Below are 25,957 nucleotides of genomic sequence, written 5' to 3' on the forward strand. Positions count from 1 at the left end.
AGTATAATTGGATGCCCGGTCTGGTAAAAACACTGCATATTTTATATTATGCTGGGATGTATTTTGCTTTACATTTGTGCTGCTATAAGTAAGGAATCATAATAATATAATCCTAAAAAAAAATGCAAATAGTTCAGAAATGGGTGTGCAAACATCAATCAGTTTACATCAAGATAGAAAAAGGACAGAAGAAGAAAACATTTAAGACAGAAATAAAAAATGGTATACATGCTGCATAATGTGACACAGCACTTCAACATGAAGGAAGCAGGAATGAAAGCGTCCCACGCCTCATTAAGACAATTACCGACGTAGCTCAAAGGCTGCCAGTGTCACATGACAGATACCAGCCATAGAGTTTGATACAAAATGACCATTTAACATCAGCAAAGGAGCCGGCAGCCTGGCCGTCCAGAGGGGGAAAAGCCTGCGTCGTAATGTGACTTTATGATCGAACATACGGCTGGTTGGGTGAGAGCTGGGTGTTGGTGACAGAGGAAGAAAAAGGGAGAGGTGGGTGGATGAAGGGGTTTAATGGCAAAGCAGATCTGCAGCGCACAGTTTATTGAGTTTGATTTGGAAAGCGTGGGAACCGTTGACGCCAGCTTTGAGATCTCTGACTTTCGATTTGAATATTGGCTTTGTGACAGCGCTGTAAATAATCTCTTCAACACCAAGGTCTATTTGTCTTTCAGGCAACGTGTCCGTCGGTCGACCTTCTGAAGCATGAAGAAGGACGTTCTCTCACCACGAGCCAGGGTAAATACACTGCAAGAATGGTGATCCAAGATGGGGCTGGGAGAGCTTTTATCTTACTGCTGACAAGTAAAAACAGCCTCTACCAAGAAACTTTGAAGCACTGGGGTTCAAACACTGGTGCGTTCTTTCCTTTAGAAAATTTGCAACAATTTTGAACCTCACCTTTCACTTATATATACACTTCTGACTCCTTGTTAATTTTGTTAACAGTTCCTAGTTGGCTTGTAAGTGCGAAGTGCAAATCTAAATGAGGCAAACACCAACATGTGAACAGAAGATTCAGATATCAAAAATAGAACATTTTCTTTGGTTTAAGCTGTTCAAAACCAAAGTATGGTGACGAACATACTTACCAACACATCCAAAGCCCCAAACCTCACAAATACACACAGACCATCCCTATTTGTTTGTCTGAATACAGGTTTCCGAATGTTCGACTGCTGTAATGCCAGCTCTCTCTTTCCTTCAGGAGCCTGAAACTGGGCTGGGCAGGACAAACCCTAGAAAGCTTCCACATGGTCCCGACCACATCTGAAGTGCCCGCACCCAGTGCCAACACATGTGATGCCCACAGCGCCATGTTCCAGAAGCCACAGTAAAACCCTAAACTTGTAATCTATCCACTGGGCAGTGCCAACCCTTAACCTCGGACTGCTGCCATGCCCACCCCAAAACGCTCGGTGCACAGAGGAAACGGCTAATTAGTTCCCCAGATGGCCAAACAACAAAGATGAAAGCACAAACTGATAAAATGCCTCACTGTTCTTCCTTGTGAGATCAAAGAGGGGCTTCGCTGCAATTTTTCAGCGCAAGGATTTTGAAACTTAAACATTGTGTTCCCTCAACCTTTTAATTTCCCTCAGCCACAACCACGCAGAACGCCTATCGTCCAACAGCAAGCTCGTAAGGGGCTGACAGTAAAGCCACTCCCTTCATTACAGCTCAAATTTACCCTCATCTAGAAATTCCTTACTGCCACTGAAGGAGAGGGCTCTTATCTCAATCATAACACTGATCTGAAACCTTTCTCACTCTATTCTCCCAGGATATGCCGTACAATTTTTGTACACTTTCTGTGTGAGAAGCATGAAGTGAATCAAATGGAATTTCCGACACCATTTAGTGACATATTACAAACGTGAAACGGAGTGAAACAAATGTCAGATGCTGCACTGACAAAAGCAGTCGTCTTGGCCAGTCTGACATTCAGAGATCACACAGTTGTCCGTGTCTACTGGAGTATGCTTAAACAGTGAGACATGAACCCTTGATGAGGTCATCAAGGTTCATTTAGATTATCCTGCAGACTTCAAATGTATAACTTAGAAGTCTGGGATACAAATAAAGATCATGGAAGACCTGCCAAAAAAAATTTTTTTTTAAATAAATGACTCGATGATAAAAATGAATATGCCATTAAATGCACCAAAAATAATAGTAAAAATAAATATAGGCATTAATCAATTGATAAAATGTGGCAAATTGATCATTTGGTTTTAATTCTGCTTCTATATTTAGTCACCTTTGTATTAATTGTGCTATTCATTTACTTCCCCATTGAAGTTTTTATTTTATTTATACATTTTTGAAATTCACTTCGCATTTTCCCTCCTATGTATTTCCCAAACTTCTTTATTTCTGTATTTATTTAAAAATTCTTTGAGGGGGTTGTCATTCAAAGTGTGAAATGGGGTCAAGTTTATGCCTGTTGGTTGATTGTCTTCAGAGTGCAGAGATTGAATATGGAGTTTACACTATATCGCAAAGTTATGAAACAGTTGTATTCTGCAATAAATGACTCCTTTAATTGTTTTTAAGCCGGTTATTTTCATTTCATTTTGTCCATTTGCATATTTCATGTGTAGTTTTGTCTGTCTTTATATGCTGCTGTATTTGCAAAAGTGGTTTCCAATTAGGCTCCGCCGCTACAGATACTTAAGGAACCTCTGTATGAACTGTATGGTCTTGACTAATTTGACTCATCTTCAGCCTGTTTAGGTGTAAAATACATTTCCATTTTACCCAACACCGTTTCCAATGCTTCAAATTGAACTAACATCGCAAGGAATATACAAGTTCACGTCACATGCAGCAGTAAAGCACAGAAGAACCTCGGTGTGGAAGTAGATTAAATATTCTTCTTCATCAACAGTCATTTTTCTCTGCTTAACAAAAATATGGTCTGGTTTCACTTTGAGACTAAATAAGTGGTCAGGTTTGATAATTTTGTCAAAGTGCTGACACTTAAAACTTAAACCGAAAACTGAAACCCTCAAAACTCTTGCACCTTCCTGGGAAAACTTGAGAATGATGTAACTCCACACAAAGCCATGATGGATTCAGCCTGGGGGGTTACAAAGATAAGATAGAAGGGGGGACCTTTAATCTCAGCCATCCACCCTCCAACACACAAATCCTATCTCCAAATAAAAATCTCTAGGACAGGTTGGATGTTGCCTCTTTCCCTGTGTTCTCTGGTTGAATGTAAATGCCCTCTGCTCCGGGAGAAACGACCTCTATTGAGAGCGACCTGAGCCTAACAAGATAGGAGGCCCTTCCCCATTGAGCCGCTCTCAACCGCAGTCACAGATCAGACACCGAGACAAAAGCCTGCAGGCCTTCAACAGGGAGAGGGCTCAAATGTTTGGCACTGAGATACGACCTGGCAGAGATGTGTGTGGCCACAGTGCTCCTCTATTCAAAGCTGTGTGGGAGAGGGAGCGCAGTCTATTCATACGAGGGAGAGTGGAGGGGCGACACAATACGGCCCTCTTGTACAGCTTGTTTATCAGTTAAAGCACTTGATGAAAGTGATGTATAGTGATAGCCAACCTAACCCCGCTTTCCTCTCATTCATCTAATGCAGCTTTCATGATGCATTTTTTCAAAATGGTTTTGAAAGTCAGACTTAATGACTCATGCTGAGTCAACAGTATTTATGAGGCAGGTAAATATAAAGTGTTCCAGACTGTTTCACAAGATATAAAACAGAACAAAGCCAAAGTAAATGGGTTTGACATTACAGTAATAACAAGCAAACCACATCAGTCACAATGGAAAGCTATAAAAGAAATGAAAAGGTTTAAAAAGGTGCTAATGCAAGTCTTTAACCAACAGGAAATTGAGACTGTAAGGCTGATACTTTTAAAAAACTACACAGTATGAGCTTGACTTGAAGGCTACGAAGCCAAGAGCCAGGAGTTAGGTCGGTCCAAGTCAAGGTTTTGCTTGCAGGGCTGAGGAACCTTAAAGATCTTGCATTATGAACTGCTTTGAATAGTTTTGTTTGATTAATACTAATTCTCTTTAACACATCAGTGACATTTAATTTGCCAAAAGTTGTTTGGAGTTCTCTAAATCCATCTTTCCTTAAAGTCCAGCTTCACCTGTGACCTCTAGCAGGCTGTTTAAGAAGCTATGAAACTCATCATGACCACCTACTCCAATGGACTAGAGGTTTGGGCCCACGTACACATCCAAACAATTGTAATAAAACTTAATGAATATATGAAAGTTTCTATACATTGCATCTTTAAGCAATGGCTTGAAGATATAAGAACATAGAAATTAGGAATGAATTGACTTTCGTGTTGTTTTTAAATAGGAAAAATATTTGTTTACTAATCTTGTTTCCTTTATGTAACTCTTACCCCTCAGTCGATTCACTCGCCTGAACCCTGATCGTATTATTGAGAGAAATATTTTGTGTCATTTCATCACATTCAGCACAAAGATTTCCTGCCAGCAGACAATCTTTGTGCCAGAAGTTAAAATAAGCACTTCTTCGATGACTGCCAATACAAAAGTTGACTTTGAGTAAACCTGAAATGAAACTGTTGGGGGGATAACATTTGCATAACTTTTAACAGGACTGTGAACGAGTCATCTACAGCGGTCGAGTTCACCCACGCTGTTGTTATACCAGTGGATCTGGATTCACTTCTGCTGGTGAAGTCAGAGCTCCTCAGACCAACAACCTCTCTGCAGCTGACCAAACAGGGAGCAGAGGACTGCTGAGGTCGTTCCCATAAACACCATCATGAGCGCCATCTACTCTAACCCGCTATTACTGCCACATGTTCTCCCCACAATGCAACTCGGGCTGCTACAGTGCAGCGTACAGTAGCACCGCAGTTTATCATATCAATGCATGCAGTTGGCAAACAACAGACTGGTATCTATGCAAGGAGAAGAAACAATAAGGATGCGGATTTGGAATTGGCTTAAAAGTAAAGAAGTTTCTTGCCTCGAGGGTTCAAACATGCCCACGTCAACATTTCTAGTCTTAACCTGGAACACGATATGCATCCCAGACCTGCAAAGTAAGCCCGTTTGTAAACCAAAGCACATGCAGGAGGACGGTTAATATTGAGAGTCAGCAGAAACTGAATTAGAAACTTGCTATCAGAGGAAGCTTCTAAGATGAGTTCACTGTGCTGGTTGACCCGCACTGGGAGAGACTGTGGCCAACAGCTGGAGGAAACACTGAGTCATACGCCTCCTCGCCTTCATCCCTGCTGCAGTGTTTATAAACACACACACACACACACACACACACACACACACACACACACACACACACACACACACACACACACACACACACACACACACACACACACACACACACACACACACACACACACAGCAGATTTAAGTGTTCATAAATCACAAATACACTTTTGCATGCAGACAGACACTGTACACAGGTACGTACACTCCTGGATGCTTCATAAACACACACATACACACACACCACACTAATCTTCCCTAAACCCTGATTCAGCAGGGAGTCGGGGTTTAATCCTGCCGCAGGAGAGGAACCACACTCCACGATGTCCTCATTGTCCAGCAGCGCACCGTCTCATCCTCTTGTTTTATCAATTGCGGTATGTGTGTCTAGACGCTGTAAAAACAGCTGGTGGGGGTAAGGGAGTGAATATCCCAGTGGAATGAGAGATTTATCCCACAGTTATTATAGTTGGGATTAGAGGACAGAATCCAAAAATGAGAAAAATGGCAGGATGAAGAGTGGCAAAAACAAATCGAAGAGCGGGTAAAAAAAAAAAAAAAAAAAAAAAGAAAAAGTGGGGAGCAGGGACACGTTTTTATGAGGAAAAGACAAACTGATCAGGCCACCAGCATCCGGCTGGTGGGGTGACTGCAGCTCAGAGCAGGCCAGTATTCACAGCTCCTTAAGCAGTTATATAACAACAAAACTACCAAACCACTCACCACCACCACAACACTGAGCTCAGCCTCTCTCTGGTGCTGCCACGTAGAGAAAAAGAGTCAACGACCACGCGGCACTGGAAAGTATATTAGGAGCTGTGAGCAGAAGAATCATTAAAAGCTGAACCAGGCAAGATTGTTTAGTAAAATTAAACTCGCTTTAATGGTCCGAAACTGAGAGTCACTCAAAAGGATATCACCCCACCACATACCAATACAACTCCACTACAGACGGAGGTCAGTAGCAGGGAATCGTCCCAGAAGACAGGAAGCAGGGAACCAATAAACACACGACGAGCACTCGATCCGCAGAATGGGATATCCATCAGTGATGGCTGAACCTCCTTCACTACAGACGTAAGGCCCTTTATTACAGCCAGCACATGTCTACTGAACCCGCATTTAACACGGTAGATAAGAAAATGAAGCTGAGCACATCAAGTCTGGTCAGATATATATCCAAACACTGTGGTGAGCATTTCCCACATTGCTAATCCTCATATCCAAGTAGAGTTTAATGCTGCAGATATACAGCACAATGGATTATTAATCTGTTGTGGTCTATTTTGTTTTCTCAGTTGATTCAGAAGGTTTTTCAGACAACTGGTTGCGCAAGTCCACTCACACTTTAGTGAATTAAATAGATTTGGTGTCATGCTCACCGACAGCTGTTTTCACCATTAAGAGCTCAGTAGGCTGAATTAACAGTGGAGGCATCATTTACCTTTACAACAAGCTAGCTCCCTGGCAACATCAAAAAATACATGGAAAACAGAGTGTGGAAAGATGTGGATGAGATAGATGCAGCTGCACAAGTTGGGGCAGGTTTACCTGACAGAACTGACCTTGAAATAATCAAGTTGGCCGAGACATCAACTGAAATATGACGGGTGCACAAATATGTCACTGATTGGTAAAACCAAAACAAACTACCCACTGCTAATTGAAAAGGCCCAGGAGAGGTTTTTTTACACCAACCAGATCCTGCTCCAGTTTCTTCCTCTGTAGGAGTGACGGTTCAGCTTAGTAAACTCCCACTGACTCCCCAGTAGTGGTAGGAACACTACAGTCAGCTCAGGGCTGCTGTATCACAGTTTTCACCCAGCACCAGCTGGAGGGATGACTGTGAAACATGTTGCTTCCATTGTGGCAGCTCTGGACAGGCGGGAGGTGGCAGAGTGATCAGGCATGGTGTGAAAGAGTTGGTGAGAGGAAAGGCTTAAGAGAGCATGGGAGAAAAATGAAGGGAAGATGGAGAAGAAAGGAGGGACAACTAAAAAGAAACAGAGGAGATCATTTCAACTGTTTATTTATTACTTTTAGCTTATTATTTTTCCAATACTTTAAGCAAACAATTTTAACTCCTGTATTGTTACTTAAAGATATCTACTGTATTTCAATCATTGTTAGGACTTGGCTTCGTTGCTAACTAGTTTTCATACACACTTGAAGTTTCCAGGTGTTGCAGCTGGCTCAGTATCTGGATATATTGTACATATTTGTAGAAAAATGATCATATTATTATTTCACATTTGTTGAACTGCTCAATAATCTTTACTTGTACCCCAAGAAACTGATAAAGTACCGACTGGGGCGTTCCTGATTGGGAATCGTATTTTATAACGTCGATAGTTTGATTCAGCATTTTTCTTTGTGCATGCCTTCAGGCATTATTTAATCTTTCTGATTCTATAGGAGTATATTTTATGAAAAGCTTAGATTTTTATATATTGGTGTTTCCCTTCAAACAGCCATTCTGTTCACACAAGCTGGAAAAAGAGAAAATGTAAGCAGGTGTTAAACCTCTATAGTGAGGTCTTTAGTGGTTTCCGGTGCACAACGGAGGCAGCCAAGCAACCCAGTTTAATGACGTATGATGTGTTCTCGTGTGCTCTCCTACATTTAACAATAGAGTAAATGGGTAAGTGTGTGTTGGATGAGTGATAAAAGGGGAGAAAGTGAGAGAGAGAAGGGAAAATGAAAGCACTCATTCATACCAGAGTGCACACGCATGTGTGTGTGTTCATGCTCACTCTGCATTTGAACTGCAAAACCTACAGCGAGCATGAATCTGAATGGAGGTGAACCCTGCACTGGTGCTTGTCCAACACAAATAGTGACCCTCATACTCAAACTCATGACCCATCCCCTTTAACTCTCTCCAGGCTCCCCAGAAATATTTGTCCTCCTCGGTCATAAATTCTCTCTTAACCTTCCATCCATTCTTTCTCTCATTTCTAGAAACCACTTAGAAAGAGGAGAGTGTGTGTGCGCTCAAGAGCATAGCTGTCAATCATTTAGCTGTTGCACTGAAGGATGGGATATCTCCCGTGCTGTGTGTGTGTGTGTGTGTGTGTGTGTGTGTGTGTGTGTGTGTGTGTGTGTGTGTGTGTGTGTGTGTGTGTGTGTGTGTGTGTGTGTGTGTGTGTGTGTGTGTGTGTGTGTGTGTGTGTGTGTGTGTGTGTGTGTGTGTGTGTGTGTGGAGGGGGGTCTCAAAATCAGTGTCCATGTCAATCATCCAAATTGTACACCCATGTGGAGTTGCCCTGCAAATGTTCTCGGGTTTCAAAAAGGCAAATTCTGCAGGTTCCATGGTAAACCTACACCAGCTACATATTGGGCCCACACTTCACAGGGGTGCAATTCCTGATTTTGAGGAAGCACGTCGAATGGCATCACTGCACTCATTGTTCCAAATGGCCCGAGCAGAGAGCAGTCATCTTACACTATATAAATTATATAAGCATCAGCAATCAAGTGGAAACAGCAGCAATATTAGAAGGCCATGTATCCTGAGACTGAGACATCCTGCTGGGCCGACAGAGCAGCTACCATACGCCCTCTGAGAAATGTGACCTATGATGTGTCTCAATACCATGTCTGTTTCTAATCAGACTTTAGTATATGGTGTGTTCACAATATAGCTGTGATCATCACACACAGTAGAGTAGATGCCATTATTCCCGTTTGTTCAAAATTCTTATTGTATTCTATGTAGTCTAATTTCTTTTTTTTTTTAAATGCTAAAACAGCTGGATACTGTAGTTTTAAGTAAACATCACTGAAACAGGATTAAACTGTTTTGTTTGTTCACCACTGCTTTTAGGGGTGGGCGAAGACACATTTGGTTCTAGTGACAATTTATAGTGCAGAGGAGGTTTATGTAAGATTAAGTCAAAATTAACTACAGAGCCCAAGTTGATGGTGACAGAGAAACCCAGCTCTTATTCTTAATGAAAGTGAGTGTCATATTAAACACACAGAAGTACCAGAATTTTCTGAGTGGTGTTCTGGTGGGGCTCATTGGTCTTGAGGTATGAGTGTACTTCAGGGTCAGATGTCACGGGTGGAAATCCTGGATGAGCCCATTGAGTTTTAATACAAATTTCAAATCCAGGAAATGTTGGTGTATTTTAAAAGACTGTGTCAGTGAAAGGATTGTATTCAATGCAAAAGGGTTTGTCTTTGTGATGCAACTCATGGGTTCCATGGTACAATGGTCAGCCATGTGCACATCTTCTTACTCCTTCCTCCATGTATCAAAACTGAGTAAATGTTTAAATATACACCAGAATTTGTTGTCACCTGAGAGAGAGTCAGATCTATACTTGTTTGCAGCATATAATCTACAAGATGTATTTCACTACAACACCAAATGATTTCAAAACTGTATGATATCGTATTCCACAAAAGTGAGACCATTCTGTGGCCACTGAAAGAAGAAAAAAAAAAAGACCTTACACATTCACTGTGTAGACATGTATGCACTGTGAATACACAAGTTACAGAACATCAAGTGAGTGATCAATTAATCCAACTTTTTAGTGTACTGGCCTTCCACATCTAACACACTGTTAAAAACTTTGATCGCTCTAAGGAAAATTCCCCCTCAGCAGCCAGGCTGCGGTGCCTTCAGAGGAGGTTAAGTAGTTTCTTCAGATTACTTTAGCAGGACACCAAACTGGACCCTTCAACAGGGACCCGACCTCAACCAATCAACCAATTCTGCTGCCAACATGCCTGAACCCCATGCTCTTCAACTCGCCATCCAGCTGTGCCGACTTCTCTGAGCTACTCCCCTTTAAATAAATGCCCTCTGTCCTGGTCTTATGTCTGCAAAAAAAAGAAGCTCAATTAGTGTTTCCTCTGAAAGTGGTGCCAGGAAAGCATCTCAGATTATTTAGTGGAGCAAGCAGAACAGTTAGACTGACACACGGGTAGCACATGTTCCCTGGAAGCCTGACAGAGTGGGTCAAAAGCAAGTGGCTACTAAAACACTTGTAAATTTCAGAGAATGCACACAATGTGTCAAAAGTCTGTTGGGTTAGACATTTGCTTAAATATATTTCTGTCAAATTGAATTGGAACATACCAAGCCAAACTCATAGTCTCAACAACCAAGAGACAGTTATAAAGTCCAAGGCAGCAATGTGACAGTGAAGATCCGAGATGTCTGCGCTTATTTCCCATGGAGGCGAAGCACTGAGACACATCCTGAAGGAAAACAAAAAGGACTTCGAATGACCCTTTTCTCCCTGATACACTGCTCCTTTTCAGAGCTCCACACATGCCAAATAATTCTACGCTAGCTGACCTCTGTCCTCTGATCAATATGACTGCCTTTTCTGTTCAACACATGACAGGTGCAGGAGTCTTTCCCTACAAACCACATTCCTTTCCAGTTTGTCATCGTGCACCTGAACTAAAACTAACAAACCACACAGAAACAAGCTCAGCCAAGAGGTCCAACTATTTCATAAAGGCCACCCTGAGGACTACTCAAGTGTTTTCTCTTGCTGAAAAGTAAGGTTTATCAAATGGCCCTAATTGTACTCAGTGAGTGAACGGGAGGTGTATTTATGGGCTGTGGCCAGTGCTTGCAGGTGTATCATTGAAGAATGTAAAACCTTGGCCAACCTGGTGTGAATTAGTTTGAATGTGCATGCTTTTATGCATGAAAGCAAATGCACAATTTTTTTTAACATGGGTAAGACAGAGAGTGGGAATGTGTGTGTCCACCTGGCATATTAAAGGGAATCTTGAAATACTCCAGACCTACTTTGGGGCTCATCTGCACTGAATTAAAGAGGGAAGTTCCCTCTTTGGTGGAAACTCTATTATAAATGGCCCCAATCACTCTTCTGTATGGACTTTATAGCAACACAAATGTTTGCTGAAGTTCTGCTATCCAGTTACTTCTTTAACCAAATGAGGGATTTTGTAAAGTGTTGTGTTTGCGTTACTCGCCCTGAAGCCACTCAGAATAAAGCTATCCTTCATTTTATATATACAATTGTTATCTGACTGACATGTCTAAATACAGCATATCCCAATAAAAAGGCCTAACACAGACCCTAGTTTAATTTTGCTCCAGGGAATTTGGGCATTTTGAACACATGGCTTGTTGGTGTGTGTGATTTGCTTTTTTGGTGTGAGAGGTCCTGGAATCACTTTCTGGACCAGCCTAGATTGAAGATCTTCAAACCATTTGCAGGTGAGCTCAGTGTGAAACTGTTGCAAACAATCTAAAAGAATAAAGTTAAGTAGTTGGACAGACTAGTGTTAATCAGTTTGGAGTTATATTCAGGAGAGTGATTTTCATCATGGGTGCCATTCTCCTTCTCATGTTGGTAAACGATCAGTGACAGACGGGAATCAAAACTGAGGCCAATAAACCTGCCAGAGAGAGAAACACCAGACCACCAGTATGAAACACCACACAAATAGGTCATTCAGTGCAAGACCTGAGACAACAGGGCTGAGGCTCATCATCATCATTAGAGAAGTCTGAGAGTGGACATGAAACATATCAGTTTTATAAAGTTTTTTTTACATGCAAATGCAGGCCTGTGAATCCATGTGGATAAATATGGACTCCCACACACCCACAGTAAATCATACAGCAATGCTTCTACCCTCTTTCGCTGTAGCTTGCTGGTGAGAATTTATAGCCCATGTTGAATCTTTACATTCACTATTTGTCTATCATCCATAAAAGATACAGGAAAACCTGCAGGAATGTATCGGGCAACATGTCACATGGTAAATGAGATGGAGTAAAATAAAAAGTATGATAATGATGAATAGGACTTTGAATGTGAAGCTTAAGGGTAGGTTTTTTTGTGTCCCTATCAGCTCTCACTTTTGAATATGTTTGTACTCAGAGTGAAGCCATAGAGTTTCTTTATTGGGTCCAAATCCTGTAGCTTTTCTATGCAAAGGCCAGATGCCCCCCCATCTGTTTTCTGCTAAAATGGCAGCCATAGCAGGGTTCAAGAGAATTGCCCTCAGAGTAAAGCCCTTTAAATCCATCTCTTCCTCTCAGGAGGAAGAGAAAGGACACACGTCAGCTCCCATCCATCTCCTCTGAGGATCTTACAGCCTGACTAAGCTTTTCCCAAAGAATACCTCCCAACAAATGTGCCATGTCAGGTCTGCATATGCACTCTAACTCCCAAACAAGTGTGGCCATTTGGAGTCCAGAGTTGTTCGGAGGGCCCGAATCCATTAATCAGAAGATAACTAGTGTTTTCTCTGTCAACATTTCTGCACCTAATGATGCTGTCAGAGGTAATGAGAAGAAGCATGCTGACAACAAAATCAGGAGTGAGGATGATAGAAATCGCGCTCTCTTTTTAAACTTAAGATCATATGTTTTCAAAAATTGTCAAAAGAACTTTTTTCACGTTATCATTATGGGGTATTGTGTGTCAAATTTTGAGGAAAAAAAAATAATTTAATCCATTTTGGAATAAGGCTGTAACAACAAAATGTGGAAAAAGTGAAGCGCTGTGAATACTTTCCGGATACACTGTATATATATAAAGGTATTTATTTATGTATGTATGTATGTATATATATATATGTATGTATGTATATCTATACATAAATAAATGTATAGATATATATACATAAATAAATAAATGTATATATATATACATAAATAAATAAATTTATATATATTTGTTTATATATATTTGCTATATGTATATATATATATATATGTATATGTGATCAAAGCTATATTATAGACACAGTAAAGCTTACTTACTTTGGCTGTATGTTCCCTGTTATTTTACCATATTTTTACCATACCTTCAGTATGTTTTGAATATAATTTGTTTGGTGTTGAACTGTTTTCATTTACTGGGTTTATATTTCCCCAAAACTAGGCAGAAATGCTGGAGAAATTAACAGGGAAGCATCTTGGCATAACAAGAAACAAAGACCTCACAAGCAGTGTTTGAAGTTTTGTTTGTCAGCTCCCTCTTAAAAAGCTCTCAAAGTTGACTACAGCAGCACTTCTCTAGTCCAAATCTGCTCTTAGTGAGCTGACAAACTCTGCCTCTGATTCACTTCTCGCTTTTATGAGTCATGATCTCCACCTAGCAACACCGAGGTCTGAGATTGACCAAAAGGATCGCCTAAAATTCCTCATCTCGAGCAAATATGCAAACGCAGGGCTCCTTAAATCATGAGGTGTCAAATTGTGAATGTACAGACACGCTTGTTGGTCAAACAGCCTTGAAAACCGAGCCGCTGTTGACTTAGGGAGGGCAGGCTTAAAGTGGGTGGAGGTAGCAGACATGTAGGGGCTCTTCAAACACATCCAGTTCCCCAGAGGCAGCCCTTTTCATGCAACACAGTCCAGGTGCCTCAGGAGCCTCAGTGCTGCCAGGAAAATGTCAGAGGTCCTTAAGAAATCAGCAACTCTGTGAAGCCCTGCATCCAAACATTCACCTAAGGCTGGTTCAGCACTCATCGGCCATGTTCAGGTGACAGTACGGGCCTCAAAAGCCATGTCTGACTTTACAGGTGTCTGTGACTCTCTTTTTATGTAAAACGAATCTGTACTGACCTTTTTTTGTAGCAACTATTAAGTACTACTCTACATCTGAGTCATGTGGAAAGAGTTGAGGAGTAAAAAGGAACATACACAATTTAATGTAACCCATGTCACTCTAACAAGTACACAAACGAGCCAAAAGCCGCAATAAGACAAACGTTAAGTAGTGTCTTAAAATAACAAGAGGTCTCCAATTAATCTCTTTATACTTCCGCAGAGAGCTAATCCGATTTCAGAGTCTGTTTCAAAATAACAGTCTAATTCTCTCGTCAGTTCCCAGAAGGAACATCAAGGATATTCTAAAATCAGCATTCACACTGCCCGTCTGTCAGAGCTACTGCAGTCAACCAGCCTCCCTCACCTGAGACTTCAGTTACAACCTCATCAATGCTAAAATGTGAACGTGTCAGGCTAATGCAAGGGCCTCACTGACGTGTGTTTTCCTGTTGTCACTGCAGGTTTGTGTGATGACAGAAATTTATGCCGGCCAGATGACCACCTACACGGCGGCCAGCCTTGTGAATGTACCTCGACAATCAAAAAAAATGTGAAAGAAAGGAAATTGTCTCTTCACTGAGCAAACAATGACTGAGTATAACAATACGTTTACTGCACTCCTGAAGGTCCGCTAAGTATTCCCGTGTTGTGGAACAAGTTACAGTGACAGAGGAGGTCAAATGAGCCTGGTTGGTACAACAATACCAACAGCTCCATGTATTTTAAACTCACAGACTCTTTTAGTGTCTTAAACTGTAATACAGCCGAGGGCCACTAGGGGCTGGCTCCAAATAGCCCATGTAACTTCTCATGATATTCTAAGAAAATAAAGTTTTTGCGCAGATCGTTATGGTTACAGAAGTCACTCCTTCCGAATAGTTTTCTGCAGTCCATCTGAAAATAATTATTTAATTACTTGGGTATTAGGATATTAGACATTATCTTTGGGTTTGTGTCCAATTTTTTTCATGCACACGTCCGTGACCCACTCAGAATGGACCCACGAATCACTTTTGGGTCGCAACCCATCAGGTGAGAACCTCAGCTCTAATGAGAGGAAACTTTGTCCTGAGCAGTTTTGCTTCTCAGTAATCCCACTGATCGCAGCCATTCGATCGGAATGAAACTGCACAATTTCACGGCTCGAAACACAGGCATCAGCAGGCCTTCAGCCATTTGACTGAAGTCCATTAATACTAACCTCCTCCTTGCAACTTCACAGGAGCTGTCAGTATGCATAGGATCATTCTTTATGATAGCTATCTGTCCTGCCTCAAAAAAAAACATTTGCACATAATGGTCATAAATCCACATGCTGTCAAACGCTGAAACAAAATCCTACCTTTAAATTCTCTCTGATGCATCTGACAAGACCTCCAGCACTCTAATATAAGAGACAAAAGCAGCATTGAGCAGGAGAGGAGGGGAAAACAGACAGGTTGACAGAGGTGGGATGCTTGAGATGAGCTTCATAGGAAGGTGATGAGGCTCAGACAGTCTCTCTTTTTCTGTCTGGGACAAGCTAATGGCTCCTCCGTTGTACTCACATGAATGAGGACCCATTTTACAAAACAACACAATAGTGAGCTGAGGAGGCAGACGGACCTGCTGCTGAATAAACTCAGCATTAGAAATGTATGTGTGTGTACAGACAGACAGTCTGATCATATTACACTCAGATTATTTGAGCCAACCCCGAAGAAAACAATGATAAAAGCACTTAACAGCGTATGTGTGTGTGTGTGTGTGTGTGTGTGTGTGTGTGTGTGTGTGTGTGTGTGTGTGTGTGTGTGTGTGTGTGTGTGTGTGTGTGTGTGTGTGTGTGTGTGTGTGTGTGTGTGTGTGTGTGTGTAAAGCTCAGGTTAGCAGGTTGGCCACCAGAGGGGAACGAAGGTGCACTTTCTCTCTGTCTGGCCGATCCACTCCAGTCTATTGGAGGAATGTCTGGTCACCAGCAATGCGTGCAGTGGACCTGAAACACCTGGCCACACCTGGGACACCCCCCCCCCTCCCCGCACTGTTTTCTCCCCCCCCTCCCCCACAGACAGACAGATAGACTGATACACACACACACACACACACACACACACACACACACACACACACACACACACACACACACACACACACACACACACACACACACACACACACACACACACACACACACACACGGAGCTCTGTGGTCCACCTAGTGACAAGTATTGACAAGTGCAGCTGCTCTCCGTGAAGTCTGAACAGAGAACAGCTTGTCCCATTTTCACCGCTCAGTTAAACGAAGGCTTGTAATCTGACTGCCAACATCATCGAGTTCAGCCTCACATAACCACTGTCTTCAACCTCCAAACAACCTGTAATACACACACTCACTCACACACACACACTGGCATTTCAGCCTGATTTCTGCCCAACCCAGAGAAACATGCAAACTGATGTCAGACTCCTGTGTGAGGTGGTCTTTGGAAAGCTGACTTTCTCACACACAAGAGAGTAAATCAAAAAACAGGGGGCAGCAATGGAGCTTATGTTTCTACACACATGTAGGTCTTGGTTTAAAGTTTTAGTTGTTTGCAGCTCAATTTAAGTAATAGATTTAGGAAAATATACTTCTTTTGCTTTCTTGGTAAGATTGAGATGAGAAGACCGATACCACTATCATATCTGAACGTTAAATGCGAAGCTAGGCCGAGCAGGTAATTAGCTTAGCTTAGCATAACTTGGGCTCTGTATAAATGTATAAACAAGACTAAAGCCCATTTTCCAAAGCCGGTACCGGCTCAGCTCGGCTAAACCCCACGCACTTTTGTTTTCTCTTTTTTTTTCCCATTGGACAAATTGTGGATATCAGGTGCTATTTTTGGTATCACCTCCGTGTCTGAGCGATACAAACAGGTGGCGTGAAAACACTGCAGACTGCTGATTGGTCAGATAGAATCATCACAATGACTGCGCAACAGATCCTGCACATATCTGCTCATGTTAATTAGTAAATCTATGACAGCGCCATCCATTTGTTTGGATTCACTAGACCACTCCGTTAATGGGAAACTCCAAAACCACACTACGGTCAATCGGGGAGGTGCAGATGTTCATCTGTTCAGTTCCCAACAAAATGATCCAGAGACTATGTGCGTCACTTTGAAGATTATTTCATGTTAGTGTCATGCAATAGTAACAACAAGGGGATCCAGTCTGCAGTGGAAATGGAATCCATGAAACTACCCGGTACCAATAAGCAAGTAGAGTTGAGAGTAGATCCAGTACTGACAGTGGAAAAGAGGCTTCAGACGGCCATGCTAGCGGCTTCGAGAGGCTGTACTTGAGCTAAATGCTAACATCAGAAGGCTAACCGACTTTGTTTAGCTTGATACAATGCTGAAATGTATTGATTAGAACTGATGAGAATATCATTGGCTTTGGGGGTACTAAACTCATAAATGTAAGTGCAACGTATTAAGACAACATTCTTGACCCAATAATGGTAATAAAGTCCAAATCCAGCCAATATTTGTTGAGAGATTTCTCTCAAACTACAGATACCAACATTATAGAGTCACTGGAGAAAGAAAACAAGAGACCCATAAAGTCTGTAAACCTAACCCTATGGGGAATTGGATTGTATATTACTGAGGTAATTCAGTCTGGATAAAAGTGAATGACAGACAGCATCCCTACAAATCATCCCACAAGCACTATAAATATTACTAATGAACACATTATGTCTCATTCACTCAATACAAATCCCAAATATAAAGATGACAAGTTGTTTCATGGAAAGTTATGTGCATCAAGCATTTATTGGCCCGGTGCAGTTACTTCCTTGAGTCCTCTTGTCACCATTAGTGTTCCCATCAATGAGATATCACTGCTTTCAGTCTTCATGCTAAGATAGCTGGTCATCCATCCAGCCAGCTCCAGCTAATCATTTGTCATGAACACTCAAGCGCGGTATAAATCATCTCAACTGAGTCTCAGCAAGAAAGCAAATAAGTACATTTCCCATGATGTTACACCATAAATGAAGCACTCATGGGATACAACCTTTGTCAGAATTGGCTTCATTAAGCGCTCATTGTTTGTTCCTGTTTTTGTCAAGTCAAGAGACACTTGCGAAAGTGTTTACTTTAAAACCACTGTTTCATCATTACAAACATGAGCTGATGTCCCCTAAGATGTGCAATGTTTAATGTACAGTAGAACAGACAGAGGCCCGGGAGCTCAGTGACAAATCACCAAGGTCCATGGGAACCTTGGCTTGTAGCACAAACAAAGCATTGTTGTAATGCTTCACCAACACAAACAACTATCAGCACAAAGCTGCTCTAAGTCATGACTGTGCAGAAAAAGAACTTGGTCCTTGTTTCATGCTGACACGGTGACTCAGTAGGAATCAAAATCCCAGACTGCTTTGGCTCAAATCGCAGCCAAGTCATCATGATGTTTTCTCACTGGTACCTTTTAACTGTGGTGACATAATTCTTTTGGAGTCCATGTGGTCTAATGAAAACCTTATCAGGCCGTGATACAGACACAGACCAGCTGGAGCACATTATGTTTCACACAGAAAATACAGCCCAAGACGCACACCCAAATGAGAGCATTCAGAGTTGAAATATTTCCACTTCTGAATTAAAACCAAACCACGTTTGTTACCATGTGTTTGTTTGTTGCTATATTTATTAATGCGGGTCTCAGTTAAATGAAAATACAAACCTGGTATGGAAAACAAAAACAAATTCTGGGAGTAAAAGTTGCCAAGAGCAGCAGCCAAACCCGAGTAAATCTAACACGAGAGCCTAATGACTTCCAGTTGCTACAGCGGGTTATCAGGACCGTCGTCATTTGCCATACCAGCACATCATCAATGTCCAATCAGACTGCTGCTCAACGCTCGGCAAAAACAGACATTCTTAATTGTAGGTCTTTCATCTGAAGGGCCATCTTGCAGTGTCGTAAGTGGAGCCTGTGGTTACAAATGAGGCATCTCATTGCAGCTCTGTCTGGATGTGGGCTCTCCAATTTATTCAGTATTCTTGGGCTCAGATGATGCATAATGCTTCTTTACGGACCTCAATAAACAAAACCTTACTGTTTAATCATGGGGATCAATTTGAGTTTTCGTAGGATTTAGCACTAATAGCATGAATGACAGCACCATTTCTCACACTGCGGTCTAATGTATTTGAATGCAGGTCTTTGTCTGTCTAATATGAGGGGAAATCCAAAAGTTATAAATCCGCTCCTGTTGCACGCAAACAGAACACAGCAGCCTGACGTGCACGCAGCAGGAGAAAGCTAAAACCCTCATGAGTCAGTACATCAAGTTACACAGCTTGATGAACATCAACACCCGTGTTACACGTGTCCTTGTGATCGCGTGTGTCTGCGATGTCAGCATGGACACATCACCTTCTCTTTCCAGATTTCGCTGCCTGCGACTTCTGTTCCTCAAAAATTTGACACAACATTTAATGTGTACCCTCTGCTCAATTTTCAGATCCATGGTGAAATCCCAGATGAGCTCGTACCAGTGGTCACAAAAAGGTGTGTAACTTAGGTGCTGATGTTGAACAAGTGATGTAACTTGATATATTTACTCAAAGGTTATTGCTTCCTCCTGCTTTGTGCACCACATGCTACTGAGCACTATTCATGCGCAGCAGGAACAGTCCCAGAAGTTTTTTAATCCACCCTCGGATTCTTTATCACATGGTCTGATGTTCTCGGGCCAGCAGACAAAATGTGCAGAAAGCTGCTGCAAACGTGTAAAACAGGCCAACAAACAGACAGAAGCTGCAGCTCTTGTTTTTTTCTCAAACTCTACGACTGATTGCACTTGTTACAGTCACCTTCACCTACAGTACAGATCCTGTGAATAGGCATCTGTTGGGCGCCGACACACCGGCAGCTCAGTTCAGTGTTTGAGGTGAAACAGCATCCCTGATTGGGTCCTAAGAGCGTTTTTAAGGAGGTTGTTGTTGTTGTTGGTGGTGGTTTTCAAGGCAGCGGCAGGCGGAACCAGCATCAGAGGCGTACTGAGCGCCGAGATTCACAGGGATGCCTCATTAAGGTGTGATCAGGCGGAGAGACAGAGGACTTCTGTGGAGCGTGGCCAGCGCTCTCTTCACCGCCACAGAGAACCCTTTCTGCACCTCGCACCCCACTTCATCTCTTTATTGCACGGCGAGCGCACACAAAACACACCTATAATATCCGGTTCCACCTCTGGAGAGGGAGGAGGGAGCGCTAACTACAGAGTAAGGTGAAGCTGTGTGCGTCCATACATCTGCCGCGCGGCCATTCGTGCATGTGCAGAGAGATTAAAAGGAAATCGAAGCCCGTGGATGTGAGGACAGGCTGCTTTCAGCGCCGCGTCCCTCAGCATCAATTAGCATGTTGTGCAGTGACTGGCTCCTGTTAGAGGTGAAGTGGGCCAGCTGAGGGAGGTAAACACACCTCATCCCCAGGGCTTGCTGAAATCAGGAGGAGGGCAACAATGTGCCACTGCCTGAACTACAGAAGCCTGCCTGTGCCTGGCTGCTAACATGCTTTAGCAGTCATTTCCTTCCTTCTCCTCCAATTTCCTTGCCCCCGGTTCATGTGCAGGACTGGGAGTGGATGGTTCACCTGGCTGCATAAGAAACCTTTTTTCCTGCTGTTACTCTGACCTGCGCGTGTTCAAGGACGCCGGTGTTTGGGGTCACTTTGTCCACCTGATGAGAGGGTCGAGTTGATCAGATACAACCACTGATCACGATTATATCTGTATGGGAACACATGTGTCCTCAAACCAAAAATAGTAGTGGGACTTTTACTTTGGTCAGAGTGGTTCTTTTTCTTTTCAAGGGGATGATTGAATAAACCTCTGTGCTGAGTGCAAGCAGTCAGAGTAACTCAAAGTATTTGCACTTAAGTAGTGAATCTCACTAAACCGCACTTTCTTCCAAAACAATGTAACAACACAAACTGTGAGCTCATTCATTTAGGATGGCCAACTTTAAAGCGAGAAGGAAAGCCACCTTGTAAAATGCAGAACAAAGGACTGCTGCTCTCGTAACATTCACTCTTAACACCTCTCAGAGGAGAGAGTGGACAGAAGAGGAAGAAAAGGGCAGTACGTAAACAGAAGGGCAGACAAATAGTTTTAAAACGGACATTTCTCTGTTTCTGTGATGCCGCTATCCTCTATTAAAGGCTCCAGATTTGAATGTTTGAGGTCCACACCTTGATTAAAACAGACAAAACACAGTGTAAGGTCCTAAGTGGCAGACCCCCCCCCCCCCCCCCCCCCCCCCCCCCCCCCCCCCCCCCCCCCCCCCCCCCCCCCCCCCCCCCCCCCCCCCCCCCGGTCATGCATCCACATGAATTTAGGTCAACCTATCGAGCCCTCTTTCAGAGCCCTGTTGTACACTGGGTCCATTCAGAGCCTCAAGGTGTAAATTGAGATGTAAACAAACAGTTTACTGGGCCAGGTCTCAGCGCCAGAGCTATAGGCCTCCAAACTGATCTCTATGAAAAACAGTCTTCGTCTTAGTTTAAAGAGACGGCTTGAAAAGAAACTATTTCAAATCAGGCAGTCAAATTTACTATCAACAAATTCAGATTTCTATAACAGAAAATGAAAAGAGGTTTTCAAGATGGCGGCTCTAAAGGGTATTGACCGAGCCCTGAGGCCATGTCATTTTACTGTTGACCCAAAAAACATTTTCCCATACACAAGCATTGGAAAAGAAGCGACTGTAAAATGCTGAATATATTTTTCATAGCATCACAAACCCAGAAAAATTACACTTTTTGCCTAAATTGGGGCCGGCTCTCCAATGTCTGTCACTGACTTGGTGATACAGCTACGCCATTAATCAGCCAAATGCCAAAACTTCCTGTATCCCTTTCAAATTAAAAGCACTTGTTTCAAATGAATGCCCCTACCGTTTCATACACTACCCAGCCATATAATAGGTTTTGACCTTGGTTTGTTATTCCTGGGATTTGAGGCAATCAGCCCAGTAACATTTGCAAAGTCTAGATGAGTCAGCAGGAATCTGTCTTGCTGGAGGAAGGAAACTCATATGTGCGCTATGGGCCCAAAAATTCAAGAAGTGAGAGTAAATGAGCACAAATATGACTTTTCGGTGTATGTTCCAGTAAACAACTTTTTTTTCTGAGTGAGTCAGGTGGCATCTTTGAACACAGAATCCACTGTCCACTGACATAAGCAACATCTCTAACCCAAAACCTCACCCTCGTCAGGACTAATGTTGCCAGGACTGACATGAACATTAATGCCAATTTGAGCAGAAGAAAACATGATGGCCAACAGCCCTCTGCTCAGGTAGCAGGTGCATTATATCCAGTGACTACACCTGGCAGTAATAAGAAAGTGACTTCACTTCACAGATGTGAATAAGGTTTGTACAGAGATACAGACCTTTGGACAAACAGTGGAAGGGAATAAGTTGCAAATGCTACAATCAAATAGTAAAAATCTGGAGGAACAAAAAACAAATTACTGAGACTTAAATCGTTGTCTTCATCATGAAAGACACCAGCCATGCTTTGGAGAGTAACTTGAAAACACTGAAGAAGAGATGGACAAGATGAACATAATGACAACTGGCAAAACAAAGACAGGGGAGGGACTTCACAGACATAGATCCAGCACAACATTATATAATGCTGTCTTCTTTTGGCTTTTGCAGGTAAAACATATTCAAGTTGTGCAGATTCTTCAGGATGTGTCATTCTTTAGCAAACTGTCAAATCTTGGCTTTATTTCCCCGTTGTGTCTCCAAATCAGGAAATCATTGTCTTTGTGAAAGAGGATGTTGCAATATTTATGCTGCAACAAAAGACTCCCCTACCAGTCCAACTAATGTCCTACTAAGTATGATACAGCATAAAATGTGATCTAAGGGTGCCTGTTTTCTCAGTCAAAGTCATAGATTCGTCTGTTATACACCCACAACCCAGATGTCGATACGAATGATTAAAAATGAACATGATCCACTCTTTAATTCTATCTCTCAGGACCACTGCAGAATAAAACATGACATTTGTATCGCTGGTGGGACAAAGGGTGCCCTAAATAGTTCTCATTTGTCATATTGTATCTGTGAGTGTACACACACCTCACCTCACCCTCCAGAAAAACAAACACACAGCGTTGATGTGCAGCATGTGGTGCTTTCAGGAGCAGAGTCACTAAGCTGCCCGACAGACAGGCCTCTGTGCAGCCACCACCCCACAGACACCGGCCAGTTTCTACTCCACTATCTCACTTATCAACTCCCAGACTAGCAGCTCCTTCAACTGACTGGAACTTTTATCAGCCTGCAGCTTTTTATTCTGAAAACACACAATGATCATACTCAGGGTGCATGTTATGTTGGTTGTATCTGAGAATTCTTAGTCAAATAAAGCAGGATAGCTTACATTTTAGCCCCAGATGGGCCTACAGTGTTATTATGCCGTCTTGCAACTTCCTGTAGTGAAAACTGAGCACACCGACGACACTCAGTGTTTTGGAGGACAGACTTGACACAAGAATGACCCCAAATTCAGCCAGTTGTTGTGAAGGTCAGTCAGCACCATGGACAGAGACCCTGTCACCACCGCCTGACCTCCGGGGGCCCCGTCACCACCGCCTGACCTCCGGGGGCCCGTCACCACCGCCTGACCTCCGGGGGCCCGTCACAGCACACAAACCAGGAGAAAACACTGGAAAGGTTGAAGGGCTGCCAGATGCTCATTGTTCGGGGAAGCATTTATGTGAAACAGGGTGAATAACGACATCAGGCGGGTGCAACAGTAAAAGGCTGGTCATGATAATCATCTTAGAAATCTCAACACTGGCGGGTGTTTTTAAACCACAAAACCATGCAAAGTCATCCCCTTGTCTCATGATCCAGAAGGAAGCTGCTCAGCATTACAGCAGGACTAAGCGATTTTCAACAGTTCCTCATTTTACTTTGAGAAAAGAAAGTAAAAACAAGCTTTAATATTAATTATTTACAGAGTTTATCTTACATGATATGATATACGCCTCTGTTACAACATGCTGAATCATGTTATAGTGGGGCCTGACGAGTCACATTATGTACATGTTGTTACTCGCGTGTCAAGCGATACGTGACAGGTCATCGTGAACAAAAGCAGCACTGTGACAGCAGCGTTTGGTCGCTTTAAATCTAAATATAACCGCGTCTAAAGCTGATATCTAAACCTCCCGGCTAATGGGATGTTCACTTGCTCCTCCTTGGCTCCGCAGGGGGGCTTTGTAAACAAACACGGCTACTAAATGAATAGATATATTTCCAATATTTTCGGTGGTTGCTGCTGGTGTAGTGCGTAGAGAAGAGGGGCACCTGTCATGCAGCAAACACTTCAGTAAGATAGGTGTGACTCTTTACATGAGCACTTCACTTAATATCATAAACATGTTGACGGCCTGTTAAAGATCTACACCTCCTGAAAGTGAGCTAAACTTCGTGAATTATTATATTTTTAAATAAAACCGCCACTTTTCCTCAGTCGTATTGATACGTATTGATGAAATGTGCCGCTTTACATATAGTTGTAACATTTCCCACAGCGCCTGAAGGCAGCAGCTATCTTGTCAACCTTGTAGTTCACTGAAACAAACGCAAAACTCGCGCACACTCGCGTAACTGCCTTTACCTTGTTCAGGTGGGGGTTTCGGGTAACATCGTAGCCCCTCTTCTTGGTGTAAACGAAGCTTTCTCTTTTGTCTTCGCACTTGTGCATCTCTGTTTCCACCGACTCCCGTCTGACCAGCCCGTGTGACATGTTGTTGCCTCTTTAAATAGAGCGGCTCCGGTGAACTGTTGTGAACTCAACAAGTGGATGCGCAGGTCCAGCCGCAGAGCTCCGGTCTGTCCCGGGAGTCACTGCAGTCTCCTTATCACCGAGCGAGGCTGTTTTATATTCACCGAAGGTCTTGATGTGAGCAAAGTTCCTCGGAAAGTCCTGGCAACAGTTATAAAACAGCATTTGATCCCTCACATTGTCAGCGGTTGTATCATGAGGATGCGATTCAATGGGTTGATTCATGGGAGAGTTATGGATTAGACTGCAGGATTAATATTGTAATATTCAGTGGGAGAACAAGTATTCAGCTCTTTCAAGTAAAATGAACCTGTTCATCGGCTATTGCACTGACAATACTCCACTACGAGTTGAAAGTATTGCATTTCAAAACATTAAGTAAAAGTATATAGGCGTATAATGCGGCCTTCTAAAAGCACCAAAAGTAAAAGTACACACTGTACTGTTTACTGTATCTGCTCCCTGTCAGTGTTTTACTGCTATAGATTATGTTTTGGATTAATATTTGTGCTAGTTAATGGGAATTGTACTGCTGTGGTTATTTAAGATTGTGCTTATTTCAACTGCAACGTACATAATGTCCTTTTTTAGTTTTGTTTAATCGACAGTAATAGCCTATATGCTTGTATTGTTTCTGTTATGTAAGAACCATTTAATTCTAAAAAGTTGACAAGCTCAGAAAAACAATGCATTTCCAGCTGATCCAAGTGGATTTTAAAACAGTTAATTTAGCATAAAATGTTGGGAAATTTATGTGGGGAATGTCTAAATCTTCAGTTTATAAAAAAAAAAAAAAAAAAATGTGAATTCAAAATCACCAAACCTGGATAGACATGTTTTTTTTATTGGACAGGAAGGGTATGAAAATTATAATCCTAAAAGCAACTACTAACTACAACTTTCAGACAAATGTAGTGGCGTAAAAAAAGGTACACAAGATTTACCGCTGAGGTTTAGTGAAGTTAATGGAAATATTCCCTTAACACTTAGCTAAACTCCTTTTATGAATTAGTGAGTCTGAGGGCCGTGACAGGAGAGATATGCCAAGGTTGACATGAAGCCCTCACACAGTTACAGCTGGAGAGTTATGCAAAATTAGGCAACAGTGAAGGCAGAAAGTCAGGAACACGCGGTATTCTGGGAGTGAGAGAAAGGTTCTTTAACCCTGAGCTGATATTTTGCATGTTGATGGGGTGACTGACAAACTCAGAATGGTCTGGATTCAGAACCGGCTGATTGGTCCGTATCAGTGAAGCAGGCATTTTCAAATGTATGCAG

General features: G+C 42.4%; 1 protein-coding gene across 1 annotated transcript in view; it reads right to left on the minus strand.

The window, feature by feature from the left end:
• me1 (malic enzyme 1, NADP(+)-dependent, cytosolic) overlaps window positions 1-24,717 on the minus strand; it is a 77,796-nt gene extending 53,079 nt beyond the window's left edge. The window contains exon 1 of the mRNA XM_069702158.1: window positions 24,512-24,717. Within this exon, the coding sequence (XP_069558259.1) occupies window positions 24,512-24,640 (129 nt within the window). The 5' untranslated portion in view covers window positions 24,641-24,717. The remainder of the gene's footprint in view (window positions 1-24,511) is intronic.
• Between the last annotated feature and the right edge of the window lie 1,240 nt (window positions 24,718-25,957).

This window comes from Brachyistius frenatus, unplaced genomic scaffold, assembly GCF_029030835.1.
Source record: "Brachyistius frenatus isolate BFR_SWC_R1_liver_20210118 unplaced genomic scaffold, ASM2903083v1 Contig_40, whole genome shotgun sequence".
Lineage (NCBI taxonomy): Eukaryota > Metazoa > Chordata > Actinopteri > Embiotocidae > Brachyistius > Brachyistius frenatus.